The 19,713-nt window shown below is 36.7% G+C and overlaps 1 protein-coding gene across 1 annotated transcript in view; it reads left to right on the forward strand.

Moving 5' to 3' along the window:
• GPM6A (glycoprotein M6A) overlaps positions 1–19,713 on the forward strand; it is a gene marked incomplete at both ends in the record, with an annotated part of 111,985 nt that overhangs the window by 72,016 nt on the left and 20,256 nt on the right. The window contains one exon of the mRNA XM_084286759.1: positions 13,782–13,938. Within this exon, the coding sequence (XP_084142885.1) occupies positions 13,782–13,938 (157 nt within the window). The remainder of the gene's footprint in view (positions 1–13,781; positions 13,939–19,713) is intronic.

The following is a 19,713-nucleotide window of genomic DNA, read 5'->3' on the forward strand; positions in this document are numbered from 1 at the left end:
TTCTGTTTCATCATGCTAATGGTTGCTGTCTATATATATTTATTAGCATGGTGGATTTCAAATGTCATTCAGTATAAAAATCAATCCATATCTGAGAACTATTTGTGCAGGTGGTAAGAGATAAGGGCTTTTTTAGCTGTGACCACAACTGTGTTTGTTCTGAGCTCAATAACAGCTCACAAAGCATCCTTTATCTTTGTCAATATAGTTACTCATTGCAATTTAAAAGAAGGAGCAGACCCCTATAGAGAATGGAGCTTCTCTCTAGAGAATAAACAAAGGATGTCTGAAGCACACTTTATGTGCCTGGAAAGAAAAGCCAAAGTACAACAAAGCATTCAGAAAGGTCAGTGTCACAGTAACAGCAGCAAAAACTCAGTGTCAGGGCCATGAGGGCCCAGCCTCCCTGTACCCTACCCATTTCAACACCTCCCTTGGTGCCTCACAGGGACACTTGGTGATGGGACTGGGGCTGCCCCCAGCAGGGGTGCTGGGATGGGCCTTGGCCACAATCCTGCCCTACCAGCCCCATGAGAAGCAGCTCATGGCCCCCATCCCACATAGTATTCTGATGCTTGGGGAGGGTGGAATTAATTAAAAACCTATAATGAGGCCTTCAAGTCCCCTTGGAGGGACCTGCCCTTGAGGCTTCAGCCAATAGCAGCAGCTCTGTGAGGCAAAAGAGGCAGTCTGAGCACTAGCTCAGCAGAGCATACATGTTTTTTCCTTCTAGATTCATGAACCCTCAGTCAGGTTGTACATATCAGCTGCATTTCATATTTGCTTTGAAAATATTAATGAGTAGCACATATTCATAATTTTGAAAGATTAAGAGTGGGTTTCCAGGTGGTTTTAAAATTCCTTAAATACCAGACAGTTAAACTGATTTCCTCAAGTTGATGATTTCCCAAGTTAAATTATGGAGTAATCATTGTTAATACTTTAAGATACTGGAAACATCCTGCAGAGATGCTAGGTAGGGTAGAAATAGTGCTTTTATAGCAATGGGTTACAGTAATGAACTCCCTTTTGAACACTTGTTTGGAAAACAGACAAAAAAAAACAGTCCTGGTCTATAATATGGTTCTAAAACCAATAGGTTCTAAAAAGTAACAAGGATTTTGTAAAAGAATTTTGTCTCAGAGTACTGGATTACAGACTGATTTGAAATTCTTCAAAGTGGTGTGGGTAAATCAAATATTCTAAACTCTTGGAAATTAAGAGAAATCAGAAGTATTAAAATACATGTACATATTGTACAAACAGGTAGTCCTTACAGATAGAGAATATCTTCAAAAATCACAGAGCTGAGCGTAGATCTTCACTCTTTACAGTCATTTCTAAATGTGTGGACCTTTAGTAAATTGGATGTTTACTGAAAACGAAAACAATCAAAACACTTTGAATTGTCAGTGAGTGGACTTTTGATAAGGACTACCTTCTGTTACATCACTTCATTGGTTTCTGAATCATTTTTGTGAAACTTCATTCTCAGACTTCTTCACTACCAACTTTATAACTTTTTTAGGGGATACATTATTTTTTTTTTTCCTCTTTTTTTTTTTTATTTATTTTTTCCTCCAACTGAAGAAGTTCAGGGAATTAAAATACAGAAGTCATAAGCTGTGTTTGGGATGCAAATTCCTTCAAGTGAAAGTAGAGTGGATATTTTAGCTCCTTGTAATTCAGAGGGATTCTAAGAACATAAATATGGTGGTTCAATTTACCCTTAAAACTGCCTTTATAATATTTTAACTCTAAGGTCAATGGTTTATGTTGCCAGCTCTGGAATTTAACAACTCTGTAGGCTTCACGGAAACTGGAAAATCTGCTTCAGGCAGATGTGGTGTTCGGTCATTTCTCTGCTGGCTTAATAAACTGCATTGAACAATGTATCTGTGAAGTAATGGATGCTAGGTTCACTTAATAGCTGACTTAGATAAGATTCCAAAGTCAGGAGAAATTGATGGACAATTGTCCAAAACTATATTGTATGAACTCAATTGTCATGTTTTTCTGGTGTTTGGAGCAAATTTCAGAAGATAGTTTTAGGCAATAAGCAGCACAAGGTATGTTTGTTGTATATCCCAATAGCAACTTTTCACAGCTCTTTCTTTTTAGTGTACAGGGCCAGCTGGTGCCATCTGTCATGTTTGTGATATATAGGCCATGAAACAAGGGAATCATGCTCTTAGAGTAGAAAATGAAGAAACCTTCCTGACGGTATCATTAGCAACATTTTCCTACTACAAGTAGAACTAATTCAGGTCATTGTAAATTCACTTCGTTTTAAAGGTGCAATACCAAACAGTATACTAAATGAAGTTACTATATGTAAATCTGTATTCGCTATTCTCACTATTGGAACTGCTATAGATACTCCACAGGAGCCATCTTCTTACAGCTAAAAATTTCCTTCTTTTCAAAATGCAGAAGCCCCAGATTTGGTTGTCGAAGTGTCCAGGTTTGATGGTTGTTAATGACTAGCTGGTGTATAGTCATGGTTTATTAAAAGGATATTACCTAGTAAAATAGTGTTTGCAGATGTTTTGATTTGAGGAAGAATAAGAGCACTCATGGAAGCTTTTATATCTACCCCTTACTGTTTGAAAACAGTGTTTTTTCAGGTAGATGAAGGAATACTATTCTGATCTTCTCTTTGTTTGTGTTGGTTTTGCAGTTATCACAAGTTAAATATTGGTACCACTAAAAGTAGTCTTTTTGTCATTAATATTGCCTTAATATTAATGGAATACTGTGAAAAATATTACAGAGAGATCTGCAGTAAAGATTAGCTAATATGAAATATGTTTATAAATATTTGCATTAGATCATATGATATTTCTGTTTTAGTCATCTATTTAGCATGCAGTAATACTGTTTTTCCCTATACATGTTTGTTCTGTTACAAAAATCCAGTGCTTAAATTTATTATAAGCTTGTTATATATAATATATGTATATATTATATATTTATATTATATTTATGTATATATTGTATTTATTCATATATATGTATATTATATCTACATAATGGAGTTGTAAGTAGTATCAGCCCTACAGAAACTGATGGGTAGACCATGCTTGGTGCTAATGTCTTGTTTGTACTATATTCATTTCATTTATTTTGGATGAAGTCATGTCTGATACAATGCACTGAACATCCATTAGCAGCTGGAGTTCAGAAGGAGCACTCCTGGAGCATATATCCTATTTAGTTTCATTGCAAAGGAATCTATACTGTACAGTCTAAAACACAATGAAAATCATATCCCAAGAAGTGGGGACATCTGAGGGACTCACAGTAAAAAGGAAAAAAAAAAATCCATTTCTGAGCCAAAACATTAGTGGGGGTGAGCTCATAATCCCTACTGCTGAAAGGCTGAAGGTTGACCTTCACTCAGGTCAGCAGTAAAAATGCTAATAAGGGTGATAAGAATTCCCACTAACAGCACTGTGTGAGGTCTTGTGTCTGGATTCTGACTGTGTGTAGGAGAATGTAATTGTTTCTGGAAGGAAGGCCTATCTTTGACCTATGTACCTTGTTAGTTTGTTATAATTTGGAACCACCAATGAGAGCACAATATCATTGAAGGTTGCATTTTCCATTCAAAAGAATGCAGTTTACTTTACTTAGGAGGACACTATTTCCCTGGAATAGTTCAGTCACATGTAGAAAGTAAAACAGCATATTAAGGGTTAGATGCAAAACATAGCAGTCCAGATCTGGTATCATTTAGTAGATGTTCCAAATATGACAAAACACACCAGCACTTGAGAATATGACCTTCTCAAGATTATACAGTGATTAAAAGTAATGTTTGCTACATATGCATCTATATTGTGTAGCCTAATGTTCTGTTAAAAGCAAAATCAGTAGCTGTGTAAGTAAAGTGTGGTATTTGGAAGGTACCTGAAAAAATGCACTTCTCATTTCATCAAACAGTTGAATAACGGAATTCTTAGCAGCACATGTTAATAGCAGCAGAGAATACATAAAGAATGTTTTAGTCTTCATCGGTGCCAATACAGTCCACTGCTTTAAGCAGTCAGATGTATTATTTAATTTTTGTTAAGCAGATTTTTTACTTGGTTGTCTTGAATTTAGATTGACTGTTATCACTGTGTGCCTGTGATTTGAAGCATTTGCAATAGGCCTTTCTGAGCAGGTAGTTCATCTCCATATGACTTTTTAAAGCAATTTTATTTCCATTTAGTCCTAATTTACTTTATCCAATTAATCTTACAGACATAAAATGGAAAATGTATATACCTATGTATATACTAACTCTGTTCTAACTGAAACCAGGACATGTGCATATTGCTATATCCTTTATGTGCCATGAAAAACTAAGACAACTGGTCTTTGTGCAAAAGATTTGAAAAGAGTAGAATTGACCATTACCATGCCAATCTAGAGTTTTAGTATCAAGTTATTGGTTTTATCCTATTACTATTTACTGCACATGACTCCAAGTTTACATTTGTAATAATGAAACAGAAATCCTGTGTTAGGATTTGCTATGTCTTTTTGTGCTAGTTCCTATGGAAAGTTGAATGGGAATTCAATATCCACAGTGTACAACACCATATAATCATAGAATCATATTCAATTCTTCTGGAAGTCTGCATGTTGCTGTGCACTGATTCCAATCTATTTTTGTCCTTCTTCAGGCAAAGAGGGTTCCAGATTTCCTCTGTAGTAATCATCTTTAAAATTTTTTCCAAGTAGTTTTGCTAGAGGTGAGAAGATGGAACAAGCCTAGATTATCAGAAACAACTTTGACACCCATTCTAATCCACGTTATAGTCAAGACTTTGTGTTTTAGTCTCAAACAGTTAGTGTTCATTTGAATTCTTAAATAAACATTTAAAGATCCTTTTTTGTTCCAAGAACATTACAGTATTCAAAGGGCAGAAATATGGTTTGTGCTGCTCTTACTCCTCTTCCATTAGGCTGTGAATCCTGCTGCTTTTGGAAGTGTTCCTTGAAATCTCAGCTCAACTGTCCATTTCCTATGAAGGAAGCAACCAACAAAATTTTAAAGTAGAATGACTTTGTAAAGGAATGCAGAATTCTACCCTGAGTTGTACACATACAACATATATTCACAAATTAATCTGTTAAAAACAGTGGCACATGGCTGCTATTCAGAGTAAAATAACAAAACTTGACATTTGCAGAATGCAAGTGTCTTGCATATTCTAAAATTATGGTCTCTTCTTTATATAGTCCTAACAATGTGCTTTATCTTTGAGCAAATTTGCGTATGATATTATGCAGAAGTTCTTCCAGAAATACAGAACTAGAAGACATACTACTCAACCTGTTTTCTTTTTAGTGAATGTTATTTCTTCCTTAAATAAAAATAAATACTCTTAGGCCTTCATTGCTCTTATCTTTTGTCTGCTCTTAATTCTTTCTACTTCTATCATTTTCCTACAAACTCTAATTGAACATCCTATATTCCAGTTTTGTTCTCTTCCCACCTGTATTTTAGAAGTTTAGATTTTTTATTAACCTAATCTCTGAAAAATCCCTTAAGGAGCTGTGCTGACATTTTCTTACCAGTTTCATTTTTCTCTTCTCCATACTGAGGATATTTTAGTCTCTTACTTCATTTATAGTGAGTTTTTTAGTCTTACTCTACACGTAGTACATGACTATTAACCCTTCTTTCTCCCTGCTGACTGTATATTTTTATTCAAAAAAGGAAAAAATGTCTGCTTGTCTCCTCCCTTTGCTAACAATTCCCCTGTGCTTCATGGTACTATCTTGTTTGCTTAAACTGTTTAAGTGAATAGTATCTTAAATTTATGTTAAGAAATTAAAAACTTCTATGAGCCATGACTTCTACAGATCTTGTACAAATCTTGCTTACCCTTTATATCTTTTCTATTCTCAAAAAACACATTTGCAAAACTGATTCTAAAAGCTGGAGATAGCCTGAGGAAGCAGGTTGCTATCTCAGTCTCTCAGCCTTTTAGGATCAGTGTGTCTGGGGGCAAAAGGATCATCACAAAGGCCAGTTTTCTTTCTTACAGAGTAACAGAGATTAGTGCGCATTCTAGGTGTGAAGATTAAAGTTCCTTGTGATGGGAAAAAATAATAATAAAAAATAGGAAAACTGACTGACACTAGTGGTGATAATTACAATCAGTACTTATCTTTCTAAACTGTCTATTCCAGCTATAAAAAAAGCTGCAATGTTAAATTAGAAATTTTATTGTGATAATTTAACTAGGTTTTTAGTGTCTTTGATAGCTGTGGTACTTTTCTTATTTTAAAATTATTATATTGAAAATATGTATAATTGTCTGAATGTACTTGCATTCACTGAATATACATACAGTTTGGTGTCAATTACATGCACCTGTGGAATTTGAATGACATTATCTATATTTGGAGAATTTGTTATAGATTCAGGAAGAGAAATATGAAGCAGAATTCTAAATGCTAAAAATCTGCTTCCACAGTAATACCTGGTATACTGGAGGGCTAGACCATTCAAAACCTCTGATACATTCCAGCTGAAATGTACACATACATTGTTCAAATAAAAAGGTTTTCTGGACAGCATGAGAATCATGTGTGATAGATCAATTTTAGTGGTTGTTGTTGCTCTTAATTGAAAATAAGTGTCTGGAATGTGTTCATATTTTAACTAAATTAGAGAAAAATGTCCCTAGATCATACGTTGATTGTTCGAAAACAATATTAAATAATTTTGATACAAAAGTATATAGTGGTGTGCAGTAGTTAAGCGCAAATCTTTAGCAATGAGGGTGGAAAATGTACCATGATTAGACTGGATAGTGTAAAGACTTCAGAGTTCTTAAAATTGTAATTCATTTTGGAATTAAAGGTCAATGTTAACTGTTCTTCTTGGTTTATCTGTTGGGGTAGTAAACACATTTATTATAGTGGAGCGGTACTGATTTACTCCAGTGAAGCAACAAGTTTCTCAAGCTCAAAACATTACTTCTAGACATAGTTAACAGGAGCTAGTTTTGAATATTGAAATGCACTTATAACAAGATGGAATAATTACTTATGTGTTCATTTGATTGAAGGAGTCTCAACAACAAAATAACTATTTTTTTTTAACACTCTCCACAAAAAAGTCTTCTACTCAAAGACAAGATCATTCATCAATTAATCTTATTGCTTGCTGATATCGTTTTCAATCTTGTATTTGTCAAAGTGCCACAAAAATACTCAGTAGGAAATTTGTCACATTCATCTCTCTGAGAATGTTTTTACTCACCTCTGACTTGTCTCTGCTGGGATAGTCTACTATGTACTCAGTGACAACCTGTTCATTAAGATATTAGCACTTATGGCTGCCATCAGTGACTACAGTTGAGGAATAAATATATCATTATTTAATAACCACAGGACTCCAGCATTTAGTGAATAAGTATGCAAGATTTCTTATTGTTCTTCTCAGAGTATCCTTAGTATTCACCTGACGTATGTCTTTCCAATACTATCAGAAGCACAGAATTTACCTCTATAATTTTTTCTCTTCTTTCTTTGCTTGTTATATACCTCTTTCCTTCCACTCCAGCCTGCACAATTGTGAGCTGTGCTTGTCCTTCTGCTTTGCCCTTGTCCATCTCACCCACTGGCTTCTGTTCATCATTCATTCTGCCCTTTACCTCCCTGGTTACTCTGGTGCTGCATCTGCAGCATTTGGGGCTTTACTAAAACATAGATGGCAATTAATCTCCCTGAGTTCATTCACAAAGAATTGCATTTTATAAACTATTATAATTTCACTGAAAGATCAAAGTTTATGTGAACTTATGTGCAGCATTAATATAGATGCTGCAGAATACTTTAATACCAACACTGTCTTCAAAACTAATATGTGATTAACTTGTTACTGTTTTAATATATTTTCTTTAAATATAGCATTCTGTCCTGGTTTCAGTTAGCACAGAATTAATTTTCTTCCTAGTAGCTGGTGGAATGCTGTGTTTTGGCTTAGAATGAGAAGAGTGCTGATAACACCCCGATGCTTTAATTGTTGCAGAGCAGTGCTTATACTAAGCCAAGGACATCTCAGCCTTTGCTCTGTCCTGCCAACGGGCAGGCTGGGGGGTGCAGTAAGAGCTGGGAGGGGACAGACCCAGGACAGGTGACCCAAACTAGCCAAAGGGGTATTCCATACCATCTGACGTCATGCTAAACAATATATAGGGGTGGCTAGCCGGGGGGAGGGGGCCGGACTGCTCGGGGTTAGGCTGGGCATCGGTCAGCGGGTGGTGAGCAATTGCATTGTGCATCACTTGTTTGTACATACTATTATTACTTTCGTATTATCCCCATTGTATCATCATTATTATTATTGTTATTATTATTTTTGTTATTTTTTTTTTCCTGTCTTATTAAACTGTCTTTATCTCAACTCACGGGCTTCACTTTCCATTTCTCTCCCCCGTCCCAGAGAGGGAGGGGGGAGGGTGAGCGAACGGCTGCGTGGTGTTTAGCTGCCGGTCGGGTTAAACCACGACAGTCTTTTTGGCGCCCAACGTGGGGCCCGAAAGGTTGAGATAACGGCAGATCTGATCAGAGTGTGTTAAACTAAAATTGGTGTAAGGATTAGACCTGCTTAATAGTCACTTGTCATGATGCTGATTGCTTTAATCACAACTCTGCTGCGCCTGTTTTCCAAATTGAGTATTATAGTACATTATTTTCCGTATTTGCTCTCTGTAGTGTTGTTTCTCCTCTCCGGGCCCTGGTTTCAGACCATTATGGTACTAAGTGTTATAGCAATGGCTTATGAGACGATAAGATATCTGGTCATGACTCTAACTTGGTATTTATACTCAGTAACATCGTGGACTCTGTACTTTGGAAACAGCATCTTGGGAACTATTAGCAATTATACCTATTGTTTTTCTCCATTAGAGAGTCAATCTGTGGAGGGGAAAGGGGAGGATATTTTTCCTTACTTGCTTACTCTCCCTTTCTCCTTCACCACCCCTGTATCCTCCTGGGTCACCTGTAAGAAGACTGTCGTGGTTTAACCCGACCGGCAGCTAAACACCACGCAGCCGTTCGCTCACCCTCCCCCCTCCCTCTCTGGGACGGGGGAGAGAAATGGAAAGTGAAGCCCGTGAGTTGAGTTAAAGACAGTTTAATAAGACAGGAAAAAAAAAAAAAATAACAAAAATAATAATAACAATAATAATAATGATGATACAATGGGGATAATACGAAAGTAATAATAGTATGTACAAACAAGTGATGCACAATGCAATTGCTCACCACCCGCTGACCGATGCCCAGCCTAACCCCGAGCAGTCCGGCCCCCTCCCCCCGGCTAGCCACCCCTATATATTGTTTAGCATGACGTCAGATGGTATGGAATACCCCTTTGGCTAGTTTGGGTCACCTGTCCTGGGTCTGTCCCCTCCCAGCTCTTACTGCACCCCCCAGCCTGCCCGTTGGCAGGACAGAGCAAAGGCTGAGATGTCCTTGGCTTAGTATAAGCACTGCTCTGCAACAATTAAAGCATCGGGGTGTTATCAGCACTCTTCTCATTCTAAGCCAAAACACAGCATTCCACCAGCTACTAGGAAGAAAATTAATTCTGTGCTTATGTTGCAATGCAATTCTGTGCTTATGTTGCAATGCAATTCTATCTGACTTCTTAAAAGGTAGTGGAGTGAATATTTCACTCCTGTCATTTATTTTTTTCTCTTTACATCATGTGAGATCCTTTCTCCTTGCAGTAAGTCTGGCTGTTTCATCTCGTGTAGCCTGATCAGTGGAGATTTTCCTACTTGTCTCTGTAGAGGGTATATCAGGAAGAAATTGATTTCTATATTTGGTTAGTGTGTAGCTAATTATATTTTCCTTGTAGAAGGCTTAAATGAAAGTTATTCCTTTAGTTGCACATAAGGCTGAGGAAAAAGCAGAGATCTTTTGGTACTCTTTTTGTTATGAGCAGCTCAGTGGGAGGCTCAGCACAGATGGTTTAAAGAGCTGTTGCAAGGACTGTGAAATAGTCTCTGGACTTCTCCAAAGCCTTAATCCTGTTAAGGCAATGTTGGCTTGTATTTTCTACAGCACTGAGCACGCTGAGGTCTGTGAGGAGCTGTTTGTGGCATAACCCCCATACTTCAGCCTCTGATGGAGGTCACGCTTTATAAGGAGTATAATATAAGAGTTGGAAGAGATCCTACGGCATAGTCATAAAGTTGCTGTTGGTTTCCTACAGTAACTTAACTTTTGTCAGTAATGGGAAGATAGGCTCAAAACATCATTTCACTGTTAAAACAGTGTTATACCAGCTGAATTAATATCATCTTTGCATCATCTAATACTGTCAACACTGCTAAATTTATTCCACCATCTTGAATAGTTTCTGTATCTATTCCATACAAATATCAACTTACCCTGGTTTTCACTTGTCTATAAAATGTAGTGATGTGGAAAGAAGTTGAGAGGACTTTGTTATTGGGAAATAAAAGAAAAAAAAACATATTCTTTCTTATTCCTAGAACCTGTCTGTTATTGCCCTGTGAAAAATGCTAAAACAGATGCTAGCAGCATTCATTTATTATACATTTCATCCCACCCCTCGCCAGCTAGGTCATAAGTTTAACTGAGTTTTTATGAGAATAAAGCAAGCTTAAGATGCATTCATTGAAACTGTTGTCACACTTCTACATCTGAAATATCAACTGAAAACTTGAATCTGACTTTGAATCTCTTGAAAACCATTCAAATTCAAAGATATGTTAATGGGCTGTCCAGCCTTGTTACTGTAAATTGTGTGTTGAGAGTTATCTCTCTCAATACAGTAGTAAAAGGAATACTAGAGAAAATGTGGGCCCACTGCTGAATGTTGGGGAGGGAAGAGGCTTGCACTAGTGATGGAGGATACAGAGAAAGCAGAGATGCTCAATGTTCTCTTTGCTGCTAAGGTCAGCCCTCAGGAATCCCAGACTAGAGAGAAACTCTGGAGAAAGGAATACTTTACCTTAGTTGAGGAGGACTGGATTAGAGGTCATTTAGGCAAACTTGATGTGCACAAATCCATGGTCACTGATGGGATGTACCCATGAGTGCTGAGGGAGCTGGCAGATATTATTGCTAAACCACTCTTCATCATCTTTGAAAGGTCATGAAGGGGTGCCTGAGAACTGTAAAAACAAAACAACAACAAAAAACAACAGTCCCACTCCAGTCTTCAAAAAAGGCAAGGAAGGGGATCCAGTCAGCCATCCCTGGAAGGATGATGGAACAGCTCATCCTGGATGTCATCTCTAAGCATGTGAAGGAAAGGAAGGACTAGTCAGCATGGATTCATCAAGGGAAAATCATGTTTAACCAACCTGATAGCCTCTACGATGGAATGACTGGCTGGGTAAATGAGGGGAGAGCAGTGGATGTTTTCTACCTTGACTTCAGCAAAGCTTTCACTACTGTATCCCACAACATTCTCATATGTAAGCTCAGGAAGTATGGGTTACATGAGTGGACAGTGAGGAAGGTTGAGAACTGGCTGGATGGCAGAGCTCAGAGGGTTGTGATCTAGTCTAGTGTAGTTGGAATGCCTGTAGCTGGTGGTGTCCCCCAGCAGTCAGTACTTGGTCCAGTCTTGTTCCATCTATTCATCAATTACCTGGATGAAGAATAGGAGTGCACCATTGTCAAGTTTGCTGATAATACAAAACTAGGAGGAGTGGCTGATACCCCAGAGGGATGTGCTGCCATTGAGAGGAACCTGGACAGGCTGGAGAGTTCGTCAGAGAACAGCCTCATGAAGTTCAACAAAGGCAAATACAGGGTCCAGCACCTAGGGAGGAATAAGCCCATGAACCAGTACAGATTGGGGGCTGACCTGCTGGAAAGCAGCTCTGTGGAGAAGGACCTGGGAGTTCTGGTGGACAGCAGGTTAACCATGAGCCAGCACTGTGCCCTTGTGGCCATGGCCGTTGGTTTCCGGGGGTGCTTTAGGAAGAGTGTTGTCAGCAGGTCGAGAGACCTGGCCCTCTTCTCAGCCTCAGTGAGGCCACACCTGGAGTACTGCATTCATTTTTGGGCTCTCCAGTACAAGAGAGACATAGAGACTAGAGAAGGTGCAGCAGAGGACTATGAAGATGAGTCGGGGGACTGGGGCATCTCTTTTATGAGAAAAGACCAAGAGAGCTGGGTCTGTTTAGCCTGGAGAAGAGAAGACTGAGAATGGTTCTTATCAATGTATACCAATATGCTATGGGAGGGTGTCAAGAGTATTGGGCCAGATTTTTTCAGAGGTGCTCAGCAACAAGATAACAGACAAAGGGCACAAACTGAAACAGAGGAAGTTCCATCTGATATGAGGAAAAATATCTTTACTGTGAGGGGGAGAGAGTGCTGGAACAGCCCAGAGAGATTGTGGAGTCTTTTTCTCTGAAGGTATTCAAAACCTGTCTGGACATGATCCTGTGCAATGTGCTCTAGGAGACCCTGTTTGGCAGGGGGTTTGGACTAGATAGATCCCGAGGTACCTGTCAACCTCAACCACTCTGTGACTCTGTATCTTTTGGGTGACAATTAAAAGTGTGATTCTAAAGAACTGTTATTAAATAATTCTTTTCATAACAGCAAAGATATTGATCTTTATGTCTTGAGAAACTCAGTTTGGGTAGTTGTTTGAAGCATGTCAAAATTCATCTTGCAGGTCTCTGGCTTTTTTTGCATCGTACTTTTAAATAAGCTGTTTTATCTTGACCTGGACCATATGACTGCAATTACTAACACCTTAAGCCTGCACATTACTGCTGCCATATCATGTGGATAAACCAAAAACTCACCTTGGCTAGTTTTTTAGAGAAATCCAAGCATGAAATATTGAAAACTGGTGACCCAAGGCAAAGGTCACAGGTTTTTTCCAAGCTTAGAAAATACACTTAGAGAAGAGAGGTCCTTTCAAGTATCTCTACACAAATCTTTGTCATGAGAGAACATTTAGTAGGCAGCATCTCCTTGTAGAAGTCATGAACTTCTGGACAGTGCTAGGCAGGACAATCAGCACAGCCCAATTAATTTTCTTTCTAATATCTTTAGCCTTCTGGGCTCTGAATGGTATACTCTGAGCCATTCTTCCATTTCTTGACCTTTGGGTCCGTGAAATAATATTTTTAAAGCCTCATTGTATGAGAATGTCAGATGATCTGACCTTACTGATTTTGAGAAGAATGTTTCTTGTTTGAAGTTAGGGATCTTTTTTAAAGACTTCATTATTATGTGTCAGACACTTTGTCTGTTGGGTAATAAGCAGAAAAATAATAATGAGGAGAAGATAGCAGTGATTGGCATTGCAACTTGAGAACTACCTGTACACATAGTAAGATTTATTGAAGACTGTGACAAAATACCTTGTCTATAATGAAGTCAAACCTCAGTGCTAGGTGCACTGTGTGACTCAAGGGATGTGCCAGGTACTTGTTTCCTTTTTCTTTTGTTTTAACTTTGCCACTTTATCTGATGAAAAATATATATTTTTTTCAAATTATTCTGACAAATTGGTCTCTAACCTACACAAATCATTTTTTAACTTTTTAAATTAAATGTCCCATTTTTTTTTTTCTATCAATGCTATTTTATTCCAAAGCTCACTCCTGCCCTCAGCTTCAGCTGTTATTATAGGAAATCAGTGCTTAGGCTGACTCCAGAGTAGAAATGTTGCTGCTTAGAATCTGATTAATTCACCCTGAAATTTCAGAGTCAGCTTTAAACAGTTATGCAGATAAATAACTTTTGCTGTTCCTATACAGGATTGACATCTTCAAGTATGTGATATATGGTGTAGCAGCTGCATTCTTTGTATATGGCATTTTGCTGATGGTGGAGGGATTCTTTACAACTGGTGCCATCAAGGATCTCTATGGGGATTTCAAAATCACCACTTGTGGCAGATGTGTCAGTGCCTGGGTAAGTGGATAAGACAACTTTTGTACTTACAACAATTTCATCATGATTTGTATGTTTGTAGTGCATTGTGATGTTATTCATTTTTATTTCTTTAATATTTTCTGATACTTCAGTGGTAGCAGCACATTGCTATGAAGAATCATAGCAATGGATAATAGAGTATTAGAAGTGCTCTCTATACTGGTTAATCAGAAAGTAACTATAGTTACTTAGGAATAAATTAATTCTAACATCTGATTAGGAAAATGCATTCTCAGCAATATAAGCTTGTTGGGCCACAAACAAAAGTTTATAATGCCTTCATCTGTAGTAGGCAAGAAATATTTTTCTTACTAATATTTTCACTTTTAGTTTAGAAATCTTGCCCATTCCTCTTTAGGACAAGTTGAGTCCTGTCATCAAGTTTTGTTTTGTTTTTAAGTGAGAAACAGCCTATTATTTCCTCCTATATTATCTCTGGTTTGAAGATACCATTGACTTATGACACTGGAAAACTTCATTCAAAAAATTATAATTTGAACTTAAACAAAGGTTTCTCAAAGTGAAATGGCTGACTATTTGGGTCTGGGATTATTTTAAGATCTCCAGGTGGGCCTGTAGAATATCAGGTAAGTTATTACAATTTTTTTTTTTTTTTTTTTTTTTTGTGTTTGAGTATTCTGCATCTCAGGTGAGAGGCCTGGACACTTGGTAGCTGTTGGAGCTAGATATTTCTGCAAAAAACATCAGTATCATTACATCATATATTCTGATGAAAGATAAATGGTTAAATGTAGCCAGCTAGCTCTGGGTGTTAAGGTACACTGGACAGCATGCTATAATAACAATAACAATACTAATAATAGAGTTTATTATCATGCCCTTCCAGAATTGTCAGAATTTATGTTATAAAAATGTAATGTTTTGAAATTTGAAAGCATTTCTTTTTATATCGTCAAAAATGTTGGGTTAAAGTTTCATCCGAGCAGTTGTATTTCTACTTTTTATTTATTTATATATATATATATATATACATATATATATATATATATTTGTATCTTAGCTTTCAAAAGATGTACATTAAGTCTCCATATAAAGATGTTTAATCTTGTGAGTTGCACTCACTAGTACTATCTTCTGTATATTAGTGTTTAGGAACCTTGTATTTAAATGTGTGAAAGGGATTTTTCTGCCATTGAAAATTATATTGGCTACCTAAATGTCTGTGTGCTTTTTTGTCCATGTTTTTCAAATGTTTAAACTAAAATTTGAAATTTCTGAAATATTTACAGATTTTGCTTTGCAAGGAAAACCATGAGAGATTCACAAACGTTTTGAAAAAATACCTCTGAGGGATGTGAATGTGTCATTTCATCTTGTCCTAACCAGACAAGTTATTCTAGAGGCAGTGAAACTGCACCATATTGACATTTGATTCTTTGTGTAACAGAAGGAACGCATTTCAGTGCAGGCTCAGCTGGTTTTCCCACCCAGAACAGTTGCATCATTTCTGAATGCTAGAAATGAAGCTCATATCTCAAAATCAGATACCATATCTGGGTATTCTCATGGCAAAATACCGACTTGTCAGACAGCTGCATCTTCCTTCTGATTGAATACTACTGTATCTGATGCAGAATGCTTCTTCATACAGAATGCTCCTTCATTTATAGCAATAGAAAAGCTCTCTCTAATAAAGCAGATATATTTATGGGTCTGAACTCCCTTAATCCAGTGTTCATTATGGAAAGCATTTAACAACAACAACAACAAAAACTCCTATTCACATAGATGCTAATGAATGCTTTAAATAGCTCAGCCACTGACAAGAAATGGATAAGGTGAGCTTCATATGTTGACCTGACCTTTCAAATTGCATAGTTCAAAACCAAAATCACAAATTATTGTCACAAATGATCCAGAAAGTAGCAGAAAAGTCATTTTCAGAGGGAATATGTTACGACACAGATGTATCCCCCCTCACTTGGAATGCCTCTGAGGTTGCAAAGATAAGGGCCTATGCTTCTTCAGTAGTTATAGAATCATAGAATGATTTGGGTTGGAAGGGACCTTAAAGACCACCCTGCCATGAGCAGAGACACCTTCCACTAGACCAAGTTGCTCAAAGCCCCATCCAACCTGACCTTGAAGGCCAGGGAACCTTCCAGAATGGGGCATCTCCAACTTCTCTGTGCAACCTGTGCCTCACCACCCTTAGAGTAAATTTTTTTTTCCCTAATGTCTTATCTAAATCTATCCTGTTTTAGTTTAAAGCTAAATGACCCCCCCCCCTTTTTTTTCTTTTTGCAAGTGACTATATATATATATATATTATTTTTTTTTCAGCAAAGATAATGGCCTTTAATTCTTATCAGTTAGTTCTTTTAAATTAAGCACTTCAGTCTACTGTCTGAATTTTGGTAGGATATATCCCACTTCACCCCTCTAATTTAAGTTTAGGTAAATAATGCTTGCTATCTAAACACTTCTAGAAATAGTAAAAATAAAATGTATTGATGGTTTTATGTTTTCTGGAAGCCTTGTTAGTTCTGGATACTAGAACAGTGTTATAATTTCTTTAGAAGACTGGCTTCCTTGTATTCTTCTGTGTTTATTCTTGAAATAGGAAGGAAAAGCCCTAGCAATAATTCAGGACAAGGCTGAGTGGTTATTAAGTGTCTCTCTCATTTTTATGCCATTACTTTTCCAACTTCTTTGTTAATACAGATATGATTTCTTAAAAAGAACAGTGAATGTAAGTTTTTTCTTTTTATTTCTCTGTCTGACATACTTTGTAGAAATCTTCTGCAATGAGCTCCAAAAATTGTTTTATGTTTATAGATGGCTTCAGTCTGTCTTATTTCTGTAATCTGTTTTTTTTTTTTTTTTTAATGATTATTTTTTATTTATTTTATATTTCCAGTTTTTCACAGTCAGGGATATCACACTTAAAATCATAATTTTGTTTGATCATAACAGAGATCATTTATTGCCCGTAGGCTTCATTGTTTCCTTCAATAGAGTGTCTGAGGCATCATAACATGCCTTGCTAGCAGCTTGTCCAATTGTTGCTTGTTGCTCTTGTGCTTGTTGCTCGCTGACAGAATTTGTATTGTTGGTGATAAACTGGACAAAATTGTTTTAGCATTAAACTGTGCTCTAAGTACATCTTTCACTTTGAGGACAGCATTTTTCCTTGGCATGTAAGCCCAGTCAATAAGCAATTTTTGTTAATGGAACTATTTCCTGAAAACGTGCTGTCATATGTTTCCAAAGTCTGCTTGACTGTGGTACCTGTTAACCTTTCTGCACAGGCTCTGTCTTTCCATTATGAGACATCAAAAACTAGTCAAGCTGTTAGTTTTATTTCCCCCAGGTTTAGATCATCTTTCTCAGTTTTAACTTGAATACTTCATTAGATGATCATCACTGAACCTTGTTCTCACCTGGCTGCCTTTGTCTTTTTCACTCCATGTAGACATCTAACTCTTTTTATAGTTCTTTAACTGACATGTGAATGTCAGTGGCATTATCATAAATTCACACTTTAGTGGTCGAAGGTGCATTCTCTATAAACTCTCTGTGCTTTCTGGCCTGTTTGTTTCTCAGTTCTCCCACAGAAAACTTCTATCACCAAAATCTGCCAAAACCATATTCAGCTTTTTGTTCTTCATATGAACTGCATCTTGCTATTGGTGTCTCATAAATTTATAGGTGTATTTTCTTGGTAATAACTGAGAAATGTTTTCTGCGCCTGCTGTCCCAGAAAAGGAAGAAGGGGGTAACCTGTAGTATTTTGTGGACTAAATTTATTCCCTCACTGCTTGTATCCTTTTAGTCATGTGTAATGATTAGCATTCAGGTTAGGCTGGTTAGGCCAATTCAGCAACACGAAGTATTTTTAACAATATACTTCTTTCATCTGAAGAGCTTTAACAATTTCTAAACATCAACTAATAAGTTCCATCATACTGTGGTTATGAATAAAATCTTAGTAGCATGAGCAGCAATAAAAAGATCCTGCAGTCTCAGGAAGGTAATACTTCTCAAAAGTGTGAATGGTCACACTTTTAGAATCTTCTGGCTGATTAAAAGCTCAGTCACTGACTTTCACTGCTTGGGAAGCCAGCCAACAAAAAAAGGGAAGCTCCATAGTCCTTGATTCTCTGATAGGCTTCTCCAGTCTCAAGCTGATCACTGAAAAGAAGAAAAAGAAGAGAACTTTGAGAACGTGAAAATGTAAGCATACACATTTTGAGAAAAAGTAATTACAAATGTCAAACAAACTATGAGAAAGAAGTGTTTTGAAACCATCACTGTGTTAGAAATAAAATCCTATCTGGAAGACTGCAAAACTAGACAGGAAATTCTGCTGTTGTTAAACAGCAGATAAGGTCCAATGCTCTATGTAGGACTTCAGAAATCTATCAGACTACAAAAAATGACATGTTTAATGTCATTTTAGCTAATGCTAAAATTTTTAAGTAGCGTAATGCTACAAAACCATCAACATAATAAAGAAATTTCAGAAATAATAAAATCAAATATATTGTTTACAAGAAAGTAGCACAGGGATAAATCATAAAATCTTCAGGGAAAACCTAGTCATCCATCATTGCAGATTGATCTTTTTAAAACTGAGTGCATTCTCATGGTTATGTAGTTATGTTTATTTACAAAGCAAAATTTCAATAACATGAAAGAAATTGTTAGAAAATCTTCTTTTTATATTTGTGATGCAGCTGTGTAATTTTTCTCCCCCACTTCTACCAGTAAATCAATTCAGAGTACACTAGAAATGTAAATATTTTTACAGGCTACTAACTCATTTAAAAGAATCAGACATCATGTCTGGAATATTTTAACCTTTAAGGGAAGGAATTTAAAGGAATTATAGAAAAAAAATGCATGCAGCCAAAAAGAGGAAAGTAATGGTGATAATTGACTTTAATTTTATCATGATCAGTTTTTCATCCATTTAAAATATTTATGAAACATAAGTGTTTAAAAAACAGTCCCATTAAATGCATGCTTCAAAAGTTTAAATTTCAAGGATTTGATTATTTTCTGGTAACAGATTTTAACAATCTAGAGAATGTCATATTGTCAACTCTTTACTATGTAAATGAACTGCAATTAAGCAAACCTGAGAAGTTATTTTGGCTGTTACAGTCTGCCCCACTATTAAAAGAAATTTGGACTAATATTGCAATATTACTGGCTTTTTTTTTTTTTTCTTCTTTTTCTTTTTCCCTTCTTGAAACAATTGACTTGAATGCCAGCCAAGAAGAATCAACTACACAAGAGTAATAACATAGCATGAAATGTAACCATGTTTCAACAAGAATCTTGGAGCTTTGCCTAGGAATATAACATGTCAGAGATAGAGAAGATGAACATGTTTTGTAGAGGCAATAATAAAAGACCAACAAGTGCGTGTTAGGAGTAGTGAGTGTGATATTCTAGAACAAGCAGAAAAGACTTTGCAAGTGTGTATGTTCTGTGATTTATAGCACATTTAGCAGTACTATCAAAACATCAGTCTCTTTATTCCAGTAGCATTATATGTAAAATGAGATAAGTGGAAATATTCATGTTTCATCTTTTACTTCTATTCAGGAATGAGGCATGAGGCATGAATATAGGAAATGCGAGTTAGCACAGAATGAAGAATACTAGGGGAGTCCATTTGGTTGTAAGCTCCTTAACAGTCCTTAAACATATTTAGATTTCTTAAGAAGAAAGCGTTTGAATGCCAAGGGAGGATGGCTAGGATGACAAACAACGATCTGTAAC

The sequence above is a fragment of the Netta rufina genome (genome assembly GCF_964035555.1).
Source record: "Netta rufina genome assembly, chromosome: 4".
In the NCBI taxonomy this organism is placed as follows: domain Eukaryota; kingdom Metazoa; phylum Chordata; class Aves; order Anseriformes; family Anatidae; genus Netta; species Netta rufina.